Below are 21,686 nucleotides of genomic sequence, written 5' to 3' on the forward strand. Positions count from 1 at the left end.
TCTACAATCTGTCTGAGGTAATTTTCCGATAAAACTTACCGTTTTTTGTATAAACCTTACTTTGAAAAAAATCGTGAAAAACCCATTTTTTACCTTTGACCTTGGGTAATTTTTTTTCCTTAACCGGTTTAATGGGAATTTTGAAATAATTCCTTTGATTGTGTTTTAAACAATTACACTCATTTTCAGTTTGATGGGAATTACTGTAGCTTCATTCTTATTTTTTGGTCTAAATTGACCGGACTTCTTACTACAGAACGCGAACTCAACTGCAGTAGCTCAATAGAGGGATCTCCTTAATTATTATAGGCCTAGCCGTAATTGGGTCCAAAAGATATTTATAAGATGTCATTGTCAGAGTTACTCAAAATGGAGAAATAAACCATCCACGCGAAGACCGACATCCGCGCGGACGGAGTCGCGGGGGGAAGCTATCTATACTAATATTATAAAGCTGAAGAGTTTGTTTGTTTGTATGAACGCGCTAATCTCAGGAACTACTGGTTCGAATTGAAACATTATTTTTGCGTTGAATAGACCATTTATCGAGGAAGGCCTTAGGCTATATAACATCACGCTGCAACTATAAGGAGCAAACATATAATGGAGTATGTGAAAAAATGGGGAAAATTATTCATGCTTGAGGTCTTTAATGATGCCCAAAAAACTATTCCACGCGGACGAAGTCGCGGGCACAGCTAGTATTTTAAATATGATTGTGGGTTTGTTTGTCCGTTTATTAAAGAAGGAGTCTGAAGAGATGCTCGTAAAAAAAATTTAAAAAGAAGCATAAAATTAACCGTATAATTTCGCTACTCTAAGTCTCAAACGAGAAGCTTGTTTTCTGATTAAGAAGAATCTGAAATTTGTTTAAATACGCAGATATTCTAGATTTATATATTATAACAGGCTAGTGTTCAGTTTATTAAAAGAAAGAGAGATCAAAATTAAAATAAAACACATCACAACACTAGCCACAGTGCAGCGACGCCAGTTGCGCCGGCGCGGAACGCAATTTTACAAAGGAAATGTTCTTTGTTTACGTCTAAATTGGTAACAGTTTTGCAGGTGAGTGTGGATGCCTATCGCCGTGTGACGGACTTTTTATTGACATTATTTGCTAAGTTGAAAATATTCGCTTCGTAAACGCCAAATTTTATGCACAAATAAAATGAGACAACCTTAAAAAACAAAAGATTTAAAGCAAAGAATGAAAAATCATCTTGAGAGATCAGCTGATGACACAATTATACGGAATTTTAATACCTTAAATAACTTCTCATCTTGCTCAGATTGTAAAAGTCAAACAGGAGAGAGCTTACAGTGTCTACTTAATTATAAATGGGAGAAAGGCTTCTTATTTTAAACGAAAGGCTAGCAAACTGTCCCCTCTTATTATTTGTAACTCAATTAATTACTGAGCCATCCAGCCAAAGTTTACAAATAAATTAAAATAAAAATTTAAGAGTCTGAAAATTTAAGGAATGTAGTCAAAAATTTAAGGCGAATGCCTGTCTGCCTGTATTTTGGGACTATTGACTTAGTGTAATAACCCCGTAAGGAAGAAAAAGATAAAACTCGTATATGTAACTAAAATTATTTTCGAAAGTTTTTGTCCTGTCTACTAAAGTGATTTTGAAAATTTGGCTGGTGTTTTAAAGGTGTGTGGAAATGTTACCCATGGCTGAATGTGAACATAAATGATCTAAGTTGCCTGAGAAAATATCCCTTTAATAGCTATTGCGCGTGGCAACGCTTCTACTACTATTCACACTACACAAATTCGGAAAAACTCCAAATACATTTACGTGTGATCAGTATCTACTCGTACAGGAAAATGGAATAAAGTGGAGCAAAAAGTGCTATTTTGACGAGTAAAAGTAATTTAAATAATAACTTTCAATAAATAAAGTATATTAACATTCTAATACATTATCACTGAGTGAGGAAAATCTTTTTCCATCTAATAAGGCTTAAAGATATTTAGCTAAAACCAGCACGTGTAGTAATATTACTAAGTATAACTTACTTTTTATATTTTATAAAACAGAAAATAAAAACTTTCATAAAATTTACTTAGGATTTGACTTTGAGGCGATGGACTAGTAAAATGTTACTATCTGAATCGCATTTCCATCATTTAATAATTCAGGTGAACGAGGCCTTAGTCTTTTTGATATTAAAAGAAGTGTTCCTTCTGGTAACATAGGCATTTTCTTTATTTTTATTTCTACGGAGTCAGAGAGAAGCTTTTGCACGGTAAAAGACGGCAACTTTGTACATTTGCATGTTTGTACATTTCGTTGTAGTTAATAAATATACTTTCGAAATCAGTATATTAAAAGTTTATATATTTCTGAAAATTCGTAGGAGCAAAGCCGTAAGGAACTGGGCAAAAGGTTAAATTTCAATTATTAGGAAATTAGCTCTTGAGTTTATTCGCGACGACAAAAATATAAATCTTTCCTCAACAAATTATGGCCTTTCCAAGTTCTGCCTAACGCGGATCAGTGATTTAATGGTGAAGAGGCAACAAACCTACAGTCACAACTTACAGCATTTATTAAATAAGGTGGGATTTTCCATGAAAGCAAAGCTCTGACAAGAGCGAGTCTAATGTTTTTTTCTCTTTGCTTTGAACTGGCGATTGGAAGGGTATTGCATTTTTTGCTGCTTCGCCAAAACTTTATTGTTGTTCAGACGACGCGATACCGGCTTTTCTTGTGGCGAATTGGCTGCGCATACGCAGTCCGCGGTGCGCCGCAGTATCGTACACTCGCGTTTTGAACCGTTAGTCGCCATTTTGCTGGTTATATTGCCGGTAAGTTTTTGATATAGGTACCCTGCATTTTAATGCCTTTTTTTAATGTATCTTAGTGTTTTTTAAATATACATGCTGCTTTCAAACTTTGGGAACATTGTTTCTAAATAATAATAATTTAACAATGAAATCAGATCATGCTTTGTTTTTCTATAATTCTTTGTCATAAACAAAACTTTTCTTGATTGTAATTTTTAATCTATTTAGTAGGTATTTATAAAAAATATTTCTAAAAATATACCCTCACATCTTTACGATTTTTGTCGTGTATGGTGTCGCATTAACTTTGTGGTTCAAAATTTATTAGGGGCATCCTTACTTTTATTGGTATTTTAAGAACTTTCAAAGAAAATGTTGCTTTCATTAACTTTCAAAAAATCACTTTATCATTAAAATAATTTTGGTTTATTTTATAAATGTTAAAGTGAATTTTTCGAAAGAGGGTCTTCGCGATCTTTTATTAAAACAAGTTCAGCAGTTCCACAGTGGAAATTAACAACCAGGAAGTGTTTTTCTCACATTTAATAACATTCGTATGGACATCAGTATTGAAGTAAATAATCCGTATTTACAATAATCAGTCAGACAAAGCTGTAGATTAGATAAAATATATTAATTACCATGTGCAAGTAGGGCAGATAATAGCTGGACAATATGTCGAGGTCGACTTGTCATTACTATACTGAGTTAGTACTAACTAATCATCCTATTTGCCGCCCTAGATAACTTCGCATATTTTTATAATGTCGTACCTAATCGTGATATAACTATGGTTTAAGCAGAAATTACTCGCGCACGCTTGCGATTTATTAGTTTTTGGCATTTAATTATTTTACTTTAAACAACGCATATTACCTGCGTGACTTATATATAAAGACGTGACAATACGATAGGTTCGTTAGTTTTTTAAATTATTTTTCGGGAGGATTTTTATTTCACGCTGCGTTTAACACCGACACTAGTTCCATTATTTCGAGATCCATTGTAAATGGAACTGTACCATGGTACTAGTGTCAACGAACGGGTAGTATTATTATCTCAAAAAAAATGTTCTTTAATGTCCCTCCTTTTTGTTTGTCTTTGTTTTGGGAAACCGATACCATCCTACAAAAATTAGACTGAATTATTGCATATCGATATTTATCATGTCGTTGCCATTATTTTAGAAAGGTTTTTGAAAATTTCTAAGAGAGCTAAGTAAGCTTAACTTAGTTATATAGTATTTTTTGTTTTACTACACGAAAGTTGCCATTATTTAAAGAAAACGTAATCGCAAATGTGCGCCCGCGCCGATTTGGCGAGCGTCGAGCTGCTGACCTTCGCCTCGGCTGTCCGCTCACACGTGGTCTGCTCGCCTGCTCGCGTCGCTCGCGCATCATATTATGTGTCTATGTTATGTAGCTATTATCGTACACAATATCACTTAAGCAATACTAGAGTACGCCCGCGGTTCCACATGCTGAATCCAAAAATCCCGTCTATTTCCAGGGATTTCGTAAATACCTACTTTCTAAGTGCACCTAAACCGAGAACCAATATGCAAAATTGAAAATTTATCTAGACCGTTAGGTTTGGGCTGCGTTTTATAAAAATAAATTTACCCGTGAGTCCCATCTAAATGAAATTCCAGATATAAAGGAACCTATGTTAGTCCCGATTGTCTTGTTTATTAGGGAGAGGCTTAAGGGATAGGCTTACAAAGTTGGGATTCTTTTTTAGGCGATGGGCTAGCAACCTGTCACTAGTTGAATCTCAATTCTATCATTAAACCAAATAGCTGAACGTGGCCATTCTGTCTTTTCAAGACTGTTGGCTCTGTCTACCCCGCAAGGGATAAAGACGTGACCATCTGTGTGTGTGTGTGTGTGTGTGTGTGTCTTGTTTATCTATATGTAAAGTTCTATAATAATGCAGTACTTAGTTTTATTCGTTTAATAAGAATACAAATCTTTTCCATTTATTATTAGAATGGATGAACGGTGGAACTGGCTTTCTTTCCCGTAGCTTTACGCAGGGAATGTACTCCACTGTATTATTCTGTTTCTGTAGGAGTTTTGTACCACCTCATTTGCTCCCTAAGGATTATAGCTTTCTAAATCTTGTTTCAGCTGAGCGTTGTTTTCTATGTCAATCACTCCTTAATGTTGATGGATGCTTCCGTATTTATTTACTTATACCTTCTTCTATTTATTGACTGACTGTTTGTTGTTATATTTTTTTTTAATAACTTTGCCGATTATGTTAAGAATTGAATTTATCTGATGGAATATGCTATAGTCTCGATTAAGTTCGATCCTCAATCACGACACATTGAAATTTTACTAGATTAGGAACCTATGAACTATGTATGTGGACTAGGATTTAAAACATCTATAATATTTATCTGTTCATGAAGTTTATATGGTAGATTTCTCATAATATACTATAAGTAACAATTAAAAGCTTTTGTTGCTTTAGTTGATGTTAGAGAAAAAATCCTATAAAATTACCAAAATAATTTTAAAATTAAAAATAAAATAAAATAAAATAAATAAATTGTTATTTATTTAAAGTGCTCAGAATTCATAGATGTCATGTCATACATAGAGAAACCAGTTCTTTATGTATAATATTGTATGAATACTAAGAGATTAAAAATAACTCAGTTAACTTACAATGTCACTTGCCAAAGAATGCCATGACCCTATCGGTCAAAAGTAAGACAGCAAGTCGTATAAATTATTATAAACAATACCTAAAGTGCGAGCTGAATTTCAAAATTTTTTCTCAAATTTTTTAAATCAAATTAGGTATTATGTTTCTGCATTTTTCAAGAACGCGTGAATTGACAGTGGTCGGTTTTCACTGAAAAAGTCGTACAAATAGTTAGAATAAGTAATTAGTTTAATAAATAAGTTAGAATAAATAGTTAGTTTAGTCAGAATAATATTTCACTAATTTTATATTTATCTCATCATCGTCTGTGAAAGAATTTTTGGAATTAAAAACTGTTCCAAAATTACGTTACCATTTTTAAACGCATTTTCAGTGGGAACTGTAGCATAAACTGACTTTCTACGGTCTAGATATGTACATTTTCAATTTCACAAATGTCTTCTTAACAAATGTCACACATCTTCTAATTAATGTTATGGTATCTATTAATGGCAGCGTTGATATAAACAATTGTAATCAGCAGTACTAGGTAGAGATATCTAATTCGAAGAAAGAAACATAAATGCTTTGCTTGCATTGTTTATGCAGGCTGTACAATCTATAGATAGGTACATACATATAGTCCTCTTTCCGGCGGGGTGGGCAGAGACGTTCTACTTGTCATGATCCTTGCATACCTTTATTCCACGAAAGTCTCAAGGACGCCCCAGAACAAAAGTCTATAAATATATTAAAAACAAAACTATCTGTTCATACTACTGCCATAAATACACATAATATACTTAATCAAAGTGGAAAATAAATTGAGAGCATTCATAAAATCTGATCCTATATCCTTTTATAAATGGCAACTACCGAAGCAAAGTGCACATATTCATCTAAGTACCCTTTTGTACTCCGGCGTACTTCAGGCCATTGTTAGTTGTAGTCAGGTCAAGACTGTACCCAGAGAATGCTACTGAGGATATTCTGAAAGAGAGCAATGTAGCATTTCATTTTAGAAATTTCAGTATCCAAATAAAGAGCTACATAAGAAATACTTCAGTCTTTGTTACACTGTCGGCTCTGCCTAGCCCGTAAGGGATAAAGACGTGATTATATTTAAGTATGTTTAACAGTATAACCTATATTGTATTCTTTACATACAACCGAAATTAACCTTTAATATTGAAAAGCATGTATTCAGAGTCATACCGGCAGTCTTCCTAGACTATACATACATACGTATCATTGTTTCGTTTATGTTAATTTTGGCAGTTAAAAGCATCACCACTTCCTGAAATATAATACTGAACTGAGAAACAATCTTAGTAAGCAAAGTAGGTAAATATGCTTCATTGTTTCGTATTTGCAGGCAGTGGTTAATTATATTTCTACATACATACATATAATCACGTCTATATCCCTTGTGGGGTAGGCAAAGCCAACAGTCTTGAAAGACTGATAAGCCACGTTCAGCTGTTTGGCTTAATGATAGAATAGAGATTCAAATAATGATAGGTTGCCAGCCCATCGCCTAAAAGAAGAATCTCAAGTTTATGAGCCTAGTCGCCTTTTACGACATCCATGGGAAAGAGCCAGAGTAGTCCTATTATTTTTTTCTGGTGGTGCAGGGAACCACACGGCACATGTTTCTATTCAATTATAATTCTATTAGTAGTTATTTATATTTCATATCATTGGGTTTTAAAAAAATTGCGAAATTTGTACAAATAAAAACATTACATATACGACTATATAAGAGATGATAAGGCGTCACTTACGAATTATTACAATATTATAACAATTGAGTGCGCATTTCCTAATAATATAACTTATCATACTTAATATTTTAAAACGTATACATATATTGTATATCAGTATGTAATAAAAAGTAATGATAACATTACGAGAATGTATGGGCTTAAAGAACCTTTGTGTCAAAAGCATCGATCAAAGATAAACCAGTTAAAATGTAACAATGCAATACACTGTCCATTGACAACCAGTGATCTGACATAGGAAATTGTACCATTTCACTTGCAACATAAAAGCTATTATACAACGACGCTGTTAACATGACAATTTGACACACTTGAACTTATTCACGAACTCGTGGCTATTTTTATTCGCTTACATAACACTTTTCGGTTAACTTATTATAGCCAGTAGGTCGGTCCATTATTATTGTTATTAAAAATACTTTTGAAATCATTCGTTTTTAAACAAAATACATATTTTTTTAAACTTTACATATATAATTTGTTGTTTTTATCGGAACTTTCGATTTTTCACATTACTCTTCTAGTTATTCTGAAAATAACTTACATAAAATAAGTATGAAGTTCCATTATGTAAATCAATTTCTTGGATTAAATAATAAATACTGACGGTCGTAAACGCGTAAACAGAAATTAAATAATACACTTGCAAATACACATGTTTTTTTTTATTTTTTTGGTAAGAAACCTTAAACATAAATATTTTTATTTTATTTTTAACATCTAAATACTTCAATTAGAACAAAAGCAAGTACAAATGGAAAAATACCTAAATGCGTTCTCAAATAACACATCCATTCACTCGCTCTATTTGTTTGTTAATTTATAGATTGTGTAACACGGATACCTAAATCGACACTACCTGTACTGTAGGTACCTATTGCTTTTGTGCTTAAAAAAGAACAGTGTGACTATATTTATTTGAAAGTCCAGTATTAATAAATATTTACTAAGCTTAAAATAAAGTAATCGTGCAATTTAAAAAATACAGCAATATTCTGTTTGAAAATAACTTTAAAATATTTTAATTTTTTTTTATTTTGAATAAATTAATCAGATATCTTTTCGATATATATATCACTTGTAGTCCTAAAAAAAATTGAGTTCATATTGCAAAAATACAATCAAACAGACTTTTTCTCAGTGGGCTTACACCTCTTTTCTTCTTTAATAGTTTATAAGTATAAATTAGTAAAAATGGACGCGTATAGCAAAAATTGATAAATTCAAATTACAGCATCTTTAAAATAAGCCAAATCTTTCCCGAGACATTCCAAGTAAATCCCAACCGAGGTAAAATGTACCTCTAAAACGAGACGGGTTGCGTACCCGTCAGACTAGTCCTGCTTTTTGCAAACAACCGGTCCTGTTGTTCCAGTCTTTTTGTACCAAAAGAAGCTTGACCTTGGACAGCGAAGGCTCGCGAAAATGCATCACTCTGCCGGATTCCGGTGCAATGACCTTGCTCTTTGTAGCAATTGCCTGTCGAGTATATTTCCGTTTCTGCTGGTAAAGTTAAGATGAATAAATAGATTGAATAATATTATTTCAAGATTTGTTCTGGGTATAACCCACAAACCACACCTTTTATCTTATTCATCTTGAATATATTTTGCGAAAGTGCCCCTTCTGTACCTAATGTTAATACATATCAAAAATTTTTGAATAGTAATTTTTAAATATACCTATGTACTTTAGTTGTATCTTCCACATATAGAGTTTTATTTTCTTATAAGTTGCAAAGTTGAATTCAAAATTCTGCTTAGTTTTTTCGTATTTACTTAACTCATATATTTTGTTTTTCACAAACCCGGTAATTCAATCCACGATATGATAATATCCAAAACTTATAAGATATATGTTATTTATTTCGTGGAAAACTTAATCATCATTCGTTGATAGTATACAATAGCCTAGAGGAGAATTTTATTCCATCGTGGTTAAATTTACATGTTATTTGACGGTTTCAGAATATCCAAGCTTTTCCTGTTAATATTTCTTTTCCAAGAATATTGCTTCCTTATTAAATTTTATGTTAGCTTACATGAATACATACATATATACATATGCCAACAGTCTGACATGAAATTAAAAGACCACTCTTTAGGTCCAAGTATTTGTAACACTTCTAGGCTTTGATTCTTTCTTTTTTGGTCATTTTGGGCAGTGGCTATGTCTATGTGATCAGATTCTATTCCCGGTTTGGTCATTGTAGGAAATGAATGTTGACTAATTGGCCTGGGTTGTGAATGATTATTTATTTATATAAGTTTATTTATTGCAACATAAAGTATTTTTTAGTTAGTGCATCTATCCTATAACACAAGTCTCAAACTTATAAATAGGCTTTTTATTTGGTATTATTAAAAATCACAAGTATTTAAAATACCTTTTCAGTCTCTCTCTTTCTCTGTCTCTCTCTCTCCCTCTCATTACTATTTTAGCTGTACATGACCTGTAACTTTACAAAAAATTTAGTGGATCTTAAGTGGAGAACAAAAAATGGTTACTCATATATTATTTATGTAATGATTGTAAAATAAAAAAACCAATATATTTATTTGCCAAAACACATTGACGAGAAATGATTGACGTCATGAATATTATTGTATTCGTTGTTAAACACATCAATGCTAATGAAAAAAAAAAACAAGTAATGCTTCTTCTAGACTATGTTCTCGGTGACCTTCGGCTAGTTCCGCAAATATACAATCTGAAATTTGTATGTATATAAATAAATATAACATAATTGTTTTTATACTTTTCGAGTAATTTTGAATACATAATTAACTTTTTCAAATTTTGCAATAATTTTTACCTACGTATTACCATATTTTGTATTAGTAATCGCCTTTTGACCATGAAGCTGGATTGGGTCCGGTTGGTTGAAGTCCGGATTTTACACGAAGCGACTCTCGTTATAGGTACTTTTCTTCTTTTAAAACTTACTAACGCAAGTTAGTTTTTAACTAATCTTTCTGGAAAGGAGCTCGGGTGCCCCTTATGACCATTATTCTCTCTCATTTTAAACAAACCGTAGTTTACCTTGCAAATATAATGAGGTCCCTGATAAATTCATAATAATCTCGAATAAAATGTTTATTTTTGTAATTTACTGAGTATAACTTGGTTATTTGTAATGTATATTTAGACATAAAAGAATCACAACGTTAACACGTATCAAAATCTTAAAATATAAAATGCAATTAGATTATGTAATCAACATCGAATTCGCCGATTATATCATTATATTACACGTGGTTGAGAAGGTAAACAAACACTCTCTTTCTGGGACATTTGGGCAAAAGAAACTGTTATACAACACTTCCGAAACGCATCCACTGTGATCTCAATACTTAATATAAAAATTACGCAACTGTGGTGCTTGAACCCGATTGTAACTTTTGAAAGTAAAGTGCGTTATACACGCGAGTACAATCTTTTCTGTGCGATCTATATGAATTAATGTTTTATTATTTATTCATTTTATGGCCTGGCGTTTTGATAATGGACTAGTGAAATTACAATTAAGATAAACAATGCCTGCATGTGTACCTACATTATGATGTTATATTTAAAGTTTTACTACAAATCTATGCGAAACATGTAAGTTTCTTGGCGAGGCACAATGTAACAAACAATTTATAAAAGCTCATAGATGAGAAATAGCGTAAGATAAATTTAACGATTCAGTATTCATGTTTCAAATTGACATTCTCGTCAAATTACCTCAGTAACTACAGTTTAAAAGTCCCTTATTTTACGAAACCCTAAAGGGAATTCCTGCGGTGTTAAGACGTAATAATAGCATTACTTCTGAATAACACAATATAATATTGGTATAACCCACGCATTTATAGCATTGTTTCGTTATTGTTTGTTGTTAAGTAACCCATGCACTTATGTTATTATGCAATCCTCTAAGTTAAGAACTAGGAAGAAACTTTCTATCATATTTGTGTTTAGTGCACATTATTTGGTTGAACTGGTTTTTTTGCTCTTTACTTTTTAAAAGTGCATTACATAGTATTACGTGTTGGTAACGGAACCAGTTATACACGTTGTTAAAGTTGTTTCTGACGTTAAGTACAGGTGACTGTAGTTAGATATATGTATATGCTTGTTTGTTTATTTGTGCTGTGCTGTGTGGTTCCCGGCACCAATATAAAAAAAGAATAGGACCACTCTATCTCGTTACCATGGATGTCGTAAAAGGCGACTAAGGGATAGGCTTATAAACTTGGGATTCTTCTTTTAGGCGATGGGCCAGCAACCTGTCACTATTTGAATCTTAATTCTATCTTAAAGCCAAATAGCTGGACGTGGCCTATCAGTCTTTTCAAGACTGTTGGCTCTGTCTAGCCCGCAAGGGATATAGACGCGACTATATGTATATATGTATGTATGTATTGTTTATTTGTAAATATTTTTTATCTATTTGTGTAGCAGATAGATTAATGTGTATTATGAGGTTTAGGTAAGGTAACTGGTTTGCTGCCAGAAGGAAGAAGCAGATGAATATGAATAATTTTTTTCAATAATACCAAGTTTTCATACTTTTGTCAAATTGATTATCACTTAGTCATACAAAGAGTAACATTATGGGTATTCGTTCATAACCGTTATTTAGCAAATAATTTTATTAAGTTTTCGATATCAAACATCTGCTCATCTTCCTGTCTCCACAATAATAAAACAACCTTACCTATTGTGACAGATTGACAGATTGAACATCAATGCGGGTAGATAAAAGGTCACTAGTCAGAAAACTTAGTGATTTCGTCACCACAAACGTAAATATACTCGTATATTTCAAAGTTGACAACAGTTTTATGGGCACACAGTTAAGTAATTACTCTTTTAACTTTGAGTTGTAAGAGATTGATAGCATATCGTCATACAAAACGAACCATAGTATAGTATAATAATCCAAGTCCAAATGATACATATATTTCATTGATCATTGGCACAAAGCGCTCGCAAGTTCATCTTTACCTGATTGTTCAATAAACATAACAAAATATGCCTCAATATCACGTATCGCTTACGGCTTAGACTAAGCAAATAATCACTAAAAGATTCAAAGGTTACTTGCTACTGGATAATGGACATACATACATACATACATATAATCACGTCTATATCCCTTGCGGGGTAGACAGAGCCAACAGTCCTGAGCGGACTGATAGGCCACGTTCAGCTATTTGGCTTTAAGATAGAATTGAGATTCGAATAGTGACAAGTTGCTAGCCTATCGCCTAAAAAAAGAATCTCAAGTTTGTAAGCCTATCCCTTAGTCGCCTTTTACGACATCCATGGGAAAGAGATGGAGTGGTCCTATTCTTTTTTGAATTGGTGCCGGGAACCACACGGCACATGGATAATGGAATACAGATTTATATAGTGTCCCTTTGACCAAACTTATAAAATATAGAAAGAAAAAGTTTATTACAAGTATCTCTAAACTACTTCAATCTGCGCGGGATGCGTTGTTTATTTATTACTCTACTTGAGTATTTGCATGCATTTAATCTAGTAACAGGTTCCAAGGTAATAATTGAGCTCCTGCCACATAAATAAGCATAAACAAGGTAGGAAAGTTTCCTACGAGCTGGCATATCGTGACCAGTTTATCTAAAAGCCAACCTGGTGGCATTTCGCAGACTTTCTCTCACTTTTACCCCGGCCAAGTGCCTACCCTAAAGCGATTAGATGCATCTATATTGCACGTTACAGCACTTGAGAATTATTGCAGTAATATAATTTTACAAACTTGTTTATCAGCAGCCGGCGCGAGGAAAATTTTATTATATTATAGAATCGATTCTATTTTCTATTTCTAATTTTAGCCAAGAAAGTGTTGCGAGAAATGTAAATCATTTTCCCTTTGCTGAATGTGCTAACTTGTTTGTTAATACATAATATAAAATGACACAAAAAAGTGGTAGGTATATATATGTAATTGTAAAACTCCTCGCATTTTACTAATAAAATCACTGAACACAATTTGTGCTGTTTTTAAGATATTGGACTTGGCTTTATCGAATTCCGAAAATACTGAAAATGAAGAGAACTAAAAAAAATTTACAACAAATTGTAAAAACAACTGAAAATCTGTGCGCTCATAACACAATTTTCTTTACAGTCCTTGAATCTTTCAAATGAATTGGTTTTTGACGTACTAGTTATTGTTTACATTTTCAACTACTTTTAAAAGTACCGCTTGAGAATCAAATTCAATAAAAATGCCATTAATGGGAAAATTGCTTATAAAATACGAAACTTAAACAATTTATGGTCTCTTTGTTAAAGTCCATTATTCTGAAGTATGCAGTGTTATAACTTGCACAAATGCATTCAAAATCACGTCTGGCCGATGCACAATTTGCATTCGTTCCCGTCCTTAATTACATATGCGTAAAGTAGCGAGCGCAGGTAATAGGAGACTGACGTAAGTGCTGTGGAATAAGTATTGTGAGAAGTATTGTTCACTGTTAGTACAGCAAACATAAAATAAGTATTAATCACTGTAGCATTACATTGTTAGGGAAAACTTCCTATTTACTATGTGCCAGCATGTTTATTTTAACAGTTTATGTAGTTTTTTTTTAAAATTGCAATAAATAATTTAATTTCAAAAATCTCCTTTACTGAAATTTTATGAATTCAACAATGACTACTTACTCAAGAATGAGCAGGTGTCTGCAATATCTATTAAATGACAATAACTGACTTAATAATTGTTATATCAACAAAATTTCTATTCATGAATGATTTAAATTCGTTTTAGTCAAAATATAAATTTGGTGATTATTAAAAGCGGCGATTATGTGATCTCATCCTTAAGGATACTCGTATTACGTGAGAGAGAATATGATGCCAAGTTGATGGTTCCAGGCAATATATCTTATCATAATTATTTTCCAAAACAAAATTATTTCCCTTCACACCCTCCAATAAACCTTATCTCAAAAAACATTCGTCTCCCCACAGACCGTTTAATTCACACCAACGCGGCTCCCACGCCAAAATATCTAAGAGAAGTTCGAAGATAATCTGGAACGAAAGTCCTTGTGACGTCATTTACGAAGAGGCTTGTCCCGAATTGTAGATTTGCGGTCGTTAATTACGTCAGTGTTGCCACAGTTATCCGTAGGTGGATGATTTCTATTTGTGTATTTTAACTTCTCGACCAAAACGTAAAAGGCGGACTTTGCTTCAGGCCTATCGATACTAACCAAGTCGATAATATAAACTTAGAAAAGGAAATTTGATTTCAGTTCTTACAACTACCTACAATTAATACCAAATTTGAGCAAAGTCAGAAAATTGTATATGATTTTGCAGTACATATCTGTCACACCTGTTTTTAACTTTTTAAATTTTAACACTTTTAAAACAATCATCAGCCATGTTGAAATACTATTCTAGAATCAAATTCACAAAAACGTTCCAACTACCTGTAAATATTATTCCTCAAAAATGCGCACGCCTCTCTATTAAATTGATCCTGTAGCGTTTTGACTGATAGCGTCGCGTGTATTTATTTTTTTATTTTTGTGACTTCTGGCGTATAGATTTCGCCACAATCCTTTGCATCTGGTCTTTGGTCCTAGAAATATCCCATTCATTTGAAGTCGCTTTCTCACAGTCGATTAATAATTATATTGATTATTCTTAGCTCCAGTGAATAATGCCGACGCCGGACTACAGCGTGGAGCTTGAGCTCGGCGAGCCTCCACCAGAACTGCTGGAGTACTCCCGCCAACACTGTGGGGAAGACCCCAACACTCGTCTGCAGGCCATAGACGAGTTAAGGGACATGATCTATGGTAAGAATTTTATTCCACGACCTAAAACTGTAGTAAGATAAACCTTCTTAGAACTTATAGAGTACTTTGACGACACTGCGGAGAAGGTCCCTACGAGTTAAGTTTATCCATGGTACAAGTCTGTACATTCGATTTGTAGTTTGTTTGCAAGCCTCTGCCTGAAGTTGCTAGAAAGAGAAACTAAAAACATTGTAAATGAGAAAGTCTAGATACAATTAATTCTGTTAATCTAGCTTAAACTTTAAGTCAGACTCAACTGGAGTACCTAAAGTTTTCAACCCCAGCATTCCCATCACTCTTTTATGAAAACAACCATAAATTTAAACCCTTACAAGTACATCATGTACTTACTGTCCGTATTTTATGTAAGGATTATAATGCGACCTTTACCCTACAAAATTTGCTCCAATAATATTTGCAACTGTGGTTCCTTAATTAACATTATTAGCAAGTCTGATCCAACTTTATTTTTATCTGGCTGGTTTAAATCACAATATAGGTCAAAGAATAATATATTGTATATTTATTCTGAACAAGAGGATAATGTAAAACAAGGAGCAAGAAAATATGTTATGTAAAATTGTTGAAAGAAGAAATTAACACTCCACCTAGTTGCAAGTACGCTAGTCACTTATTAAGGTTTACTAACATTAATGTTGGTTCCTATAATCCAATTTATTTTGTATTGATGCTAAGTTTTTTTTTAAATCTCAACATAATATGTATCAATCATTACATCTGCAAAAATGTAGTTTTAAAGTAAACGGAACAAAGTTACTTTCTCATTCATACTTTTGTTTTAGGCCGTAGCTTGTTATGTTTCATTAATTAGTATTTGTGTCTTTTGGGCTCGGAATACAAGCCAAGAGCTTTTTGTGGGCTTTTAAGTGTTGTCAAGAGGATTTAGAGGAGGCAAACGACCGCGCAATTGTCGTATTTTCATTTTGGGCAACATTAATTTAGCAAAATAATTAGTCATTTACGACTGTTCAAATAGAAATCGGAACAATATTTATATGAGTCTATTTGTTTGTAATATTGCATGAAACATGAAGAAAAAGGAGGTATCGCAGTTTCTCACTTCAGATATTAAATAATCGCTTTAGCATAAACTTGTTTCTGTTATTCCATTCTCCACAGATTACGTTCTAGTTACGTCACCAAATACCAAAATAGCCATATTTCATTAATTTAAAATTAGACACACATTACGCATACTTTTTATTTTGGCGCAAACTAATAATATGCATGGAGATTACAGTGATTGCACTAATTTCACTACGAAACTTTCAGTTATGTTATGAGATGGAATTATTTTTATATATCATTTACCTATTTTATTTTTTCAAAGCTTCGTTACCTTAGCAATGTCGTACTATGTCAATAGCGAAATAAAACGATCTATATATAATAAAAACAACAGTTTGATGTTCTAAACCCACAAAGGGAACCCTAACTTTCACACGAGTATATGTTGACAATACCATAAACATACAAGCTAGCACATTTTGTATTGTATGGCCATTTGATACTCACGTAACTAAGCCTTTTATAATCCCTCGCCAGTTTCGCAGTCAAAGCAGAAATGAAGCGGGATTTATATGTTGCAAAGCCATGATTAATGTATGAACGCAAAGGACCTCTTTATGTCCCTCTTGACGGTCAGAGACCCTTGGTTAGCACAGCGCGACAATGTATGCACGCTTCGGGTTACCTATGTGGATTTTTTGTCGGAATACATAGACACGTTACAAGTTAAAACTCATTGTAGGTAGGGACTACGGATTTCCACCAGCTATTTATAAAACACTTCCCTTGTTTTGTAAGGAAAGTAGTTTTATCGTCTTAATCTATATTGGGGTAGACAAAGTTTAGAAATTTTAAACGCTAAAGCATAATTCGGTTCTAGTGATCATTTATTCAAATTGTGACTGTGTTCACCTTTAGGATGCTAAGTAAGAATACTATTAATTAATACTGAAACCATGTAATATTATTACTTAGCATCTGTTGTGTTTTTTCTTTTCTTGTTTGCAAATATATGCGATTCAGGACTAAATATTTTTTATTTATTGAATTCTAATTGTTTCTATTTATTTTTCAGAACGAGGGGAGTGCACTCCTCATCGCATGGACGACGAGTTCTTGATAAGATTTTTGCGCGCGCGCAACTTTATACCACAAAGGGCACATCGTTTGGTAAAATATAAATTTATATTTATTATACGGTTCGATTCGCATTTTATTATATTATGATAATATAAAAGTAACAATATAATATAAATACACTTGGCTTAAGACTCGGTTCCGTCCTCACCTCACAAAGATCCCGAGGGGTGTCTATGATCCATGATTCTGAAGTGAGTGTTAGGTTTTTACGCGAAGCGACTCCCATCTGGACTGCAACCATTGCAAAAGATTCTAACCCGTCTTCGATCATGTGTAGTGAATTACAAATCCTATTCACTATTAATAAAAAAAATGAAACTCAAACGTCAGTGTAGGCAATCCTTGTGTCTCCTAATTGCATCAAGCATATGTTCATATGTAAGGTACTCGTACCTACATAATTACGTACAATACAAATAACATATAAATTATACTCTGCTCATACACATTCCTGCAGTCGCAAATAAAATGCAGTAGTCATTGTCTACTGAGCAATTTGAATAGAGGGCGGCCGTGAATATACGACACACAAGGCCAGTGAAAACGTTATGCCACCGGGTCCTAATCTGCTGCAATTGTGACCTATCTATAGCTTATATGTATATGTTATTTTATGTGTCGGTAATTATCGGTAACTTAGTTGCATATTCCTTTGGAAGAAGCTTCATGAAAAAAAGATGCTTCATGCGTATTCACACGATCCAGTAGACAAGTAAGGCACAATTACATGAAGCTTCTCCCGTCTGACCATCTTCTTACAAAAATAATTATTTTCTCATTGTATCTAAACTGATATAAAAGTAAAACGACTGACAATTTAGTTTGGCATATAGATAGTTAATCAATAATTTCATTCTCAGATGGTGAATTACTACCAGTTCAAGGAAGACAACCCGGAACTTTTCGAGAACATCTTTCCATTGGACCTCCGCTGTATCGGGGACGCTAATGTGATTGCTGTGCCTCCGTACCGAGACCAGGAAGGAAGGCGGCTACTACACTTCAGAATCGGTAAGGAGTTTCAGTCTATGGAACTGTGGTGAAAACAAGCAAAGGTGATATAATTATGATTTAGCTTGCATGATGTTCTGGTAGCGAAGAAGAAACATACTGCGAAATAATCTTCTTTTTTCACTATTTGAATTTCATTCCATTGAGCCATATAGTTGAATGACGCCTTTCAGTCGTTTCAAGATTGTTGGCTCTGTCTACCCCATATGTTTTTAGAAAATTACATCGTGGTTTATCTCGACAAGGTCGTGATATTAGAGCGATAAACAAAGGCCATTACCATTGTGTTTTTGTGTCAACTTTAGTCTCAAAATCATTTTAATTTCAGGATGCTGGGATCCTAAATCTGTACCTGTAGAGGATTTGTTCAAGGCGACCATCCTGGCGTTAGAGATAGGCATGTTGGAACAGAGGACGCAGATCCTCGGAGGAGTCGCCATCTTTGATCTGGAGGACATCGGCACGCAGCACGCTTGGCAGATCACGCCATCCGTCGCAGCCAAGATTGTTAAACTATTGGTGGCTAGTATTTTTTTTATACATAAGGGAAATAAAGATCATAAAATTTAAGACTCAGTCCATTAAGAAATATTTACTTCACCTTTATTTGATTAACACTACTATTTTATTCTAAGACTTTGTAGCTCAGGGTTTTCACAAACCAGACAGATTTTTATTTTTAAAATACTTAAAAAACTGTAATAAATTGGCAAAGTTTATACGGTCATAAAGTCAGTAATGGGAACTTTAAAAATTTATTGTGATTACTTTTATCCTCAAAGATAGTGGTATTATTCTACTCTTCTCAGATGCAAACTACAAGTCAGTGGTAAAATCAGAAAAATGGCTTTATTATTATTTCTTGTTTGTGCTAATTTTCTTACTCATTACTTTTCAGTCGAGTTTTCCGGCCATCACCCATGCGATCCACATCATCAACCACTCGTGGCTCTTCGACAAAATTTACAGCATATTCAGGCCGTTTCTCAACGAGAGTATGAGCTCCAAGATCTATTTCCACGGATACGACGTCAAGTCCTTACACAAACACATCCATCCCGACCACCTGCCAGAGAGATACGGCGGCATCTGGCCAGATTATTCTTACACAATATGGCTAGAATCCCTCAAGAAAAACTTCGACGTCTCTAAAGAGGTTATTTCAATCGGATACAAATTCCGCGAAAAGGAAATTTGCCCAGAAGTCGTGAGAAGACTGGAAGAGGAAGGAATAAAGTTGTGTTAAAAGTGGGGCAGGAGTTTCACGAAGTTTCACGCACGTAATCTCGCTTTATCTGTTTTGTTTAACTTTACGTGTACACATGTATATCTAACTCAGCCACAAGTTCCCAATTGAGTGCTTATATACTTTCTTATGTTTTCATGGTAATATATAGGTGGTTTGCATGTCATGTTATCTAACTACACGTGTGGAAATTTTGCTTGGAAATGTATAAAAATAAGTTAACGATATCATCCCACCCTTGTTAGTATAAGATATATAAAATTAGGTTATGTCTTAGTTTGTAGGAAATTTGGGTTAATGTATGTAATTCCATTAGTCTAAAGTAGATTTATTTTTAAGTACCTACTTATATCTAATTTTGAGCAAATAACTATGCTATTACTTTAATTGAATATAACTTGAATCTTTAGTTAGTAGTAGGTTATAGGTTATTATTTTTATTCTATTCTTACTAAATAAAAAATCGTCAAAAAACCTGTGATAATAAAATTGAGTTCAATCGAACAAACTATGAGGTTACTGAGCTTGTTTACTTGTTTTCAGTAGTTTGTTTTTATTCGATTAGGTTTTTCATTATGTTTTATGTTATTCTTGTTTATACTTAAAAATACCTTAAATTAAACTAGTGCCTTAGTGTGTAAATAAGTAAAAAGTTAATTCAGTCTGTTCCAATAATCTCATTTACTTGCCTAATTTATTTGTAAGGTAGGATACGTTACATAATTTCTTAGAAAGCTATAATTAACATAACATGCTTGTGGTGAATTAAAATACCTGTCAAAGCTATTTTTACTTTGAAAAATAAATTTATATGATATAATCAAATCTATAATTTACTCTTTATGATTTTAACAATTAAAAGTATTATAGGTAAGTAAGTAACTACTATTTCACAATACTATTCACAAGTATCGTTGGTCTTTTTTGTCTCTCTTTTTCTCTGGTATCTTCTCTCTATAGATCATTCTTAATAAAATTCATTAATTATAGTCCTAGTGAACTAACTATACAAGGCCAGAATACATCTCTGCTGTCGGAAGGCGACTACGGGTACGGAGAAAGGTTATTTCTGTAGCACGTAATCATAAACTCATCGGTGGATTATCCTAGATATAATAATCCTTTTTCAGCCCACGAAGTCAAATTAAGAAGAGAATCTTATTTCTAAAAATAAGTTAGGTACCACACGCGGTTCGCTGGCAACTAGTAATTTACCCAATCACAATCCTACATTTATCTTCTAAAATACTAGCAGCACTTCGCCTCCGTGCAACTTTCCGAAATTTCTACCTATATATCTAATGTGTAATTCGTCCAGTAGATGTTGCGTGCAAGAGCAACAAACATACACATCCTTCTGAACTTTCGCATTTATTATACAAGTAAAATAAGTAGGAAGAAAACCCAAACCAAACCCTATACTTACGGCCATGTATACCAATGATTACCTACTCTACTCTACCATGTTCCAATACTGCAAAGATGCAGTCTTGGCAGGGAATCTTAGCCCGAGAAGAGAGAAGCGCAAAGCGAGAGCGAGAGAAGATGAGACTCGTTTCGTGTAAAAACTTGCCTCACCAAATCCAGGATCCGTAGTTGAGGCCACTAGGACTCTTCTCCAAAGTCATCTCCATCCTCATAGGATGTAACCTGGACTAAGAGAAAGAAGACCTACTTTACCGATACTTTTACAGTGAGAGAGACCATCATCGTGAGTAGACTTGTAGGTGTAATTATGACCTATCGAAGCTTGCGAATCGTCAGGAGCCCCGTAACGTAAAAAGCTGACTTACCCAATCCAAGATATTAACGTGATAGACGGACCCCCGGCTCCTTTCCAGAGGGGCGGCGACAATTTTCGCATTTCAGTAAGTATTCCATTTAAAAAAATAACAGTACAATATGTAGCAAAAGCGTCTCATGATAATCTTGATTAATGTTTTATTGTATTCAGTTTACATTTAAAAGTCGTTGACCCGACAGACGTAATGGTATGCAAATTTTTATTTATCTTGCTAAAAAAATCTTTCACAAAATCATTTCTATTAATCATAAAGTTTTGCGGTTAGCTACGAACAACAGTCACTTGTTAAGGTTTTTAAATGTAACATGAGGAAAAGCAAATTTTGACTTCTTAAGGATTCAGTCAATTATTCGAATCCTACTCAACGATCTCCAAATCATATATTAAA

General features: G+C 33.5%; 1 protein-coding gene across 2 annotated transcripts; it reads left to right on the top strand.

The window, feature by feature from the left end:
• The first annotated feature begins 2,699 nt into the window (after positions 1–2,699).
• Positions 2,700–20,291, top strand: LOC106143639 (alpha-tocopherol transfer protein). Of its 2 annotated transcripts, none has more exons than XM_013345769.2 (6): positions 2,700–2,821; positions 14,918–15,068; positions 17,173–17,267; positions 18,098–18,248; positions 18,577–18,770; positions 19,147–20,291. In XM_013345769.2, the coding sequence occupies exons 2-6, from the start codon at positions 14,930–14,932 to the stop codon at positions 19,492–19,494; spliced, it is 927 nt and encodes a 308-aa protein (XP_013201223.2). In that variant the 5' UTR covers positions 2,700–2,821; positions 14,918–14,929; the 3' UTR covers positions 19,495–20,291. The 2 variants fall into 2 exon arrangements, with proteins under 2 accessions (XP_013201223.2, XP_060802730.1); XM_060946747.1 differs by having other exon boundaries at positions 18,577–18,767.
• Positions 20,292–21,686: the final 1,395 nt, after the last annotated feature.

Source organism: Amyelois transitella, chromosome 2 (assembly GCF_032362555.1).
Source record: "Amyelois transitella isolate CPQ chromosome 2, ilAmyTran1.1, whole genome shotgun sequence".
NCBI classification, from domain to species: Eukaryota; Metazoa; Arthropoda; class Insecta; order Lepidoptera; family Pyralidae; genus Amyelois; species Amyelois transitella.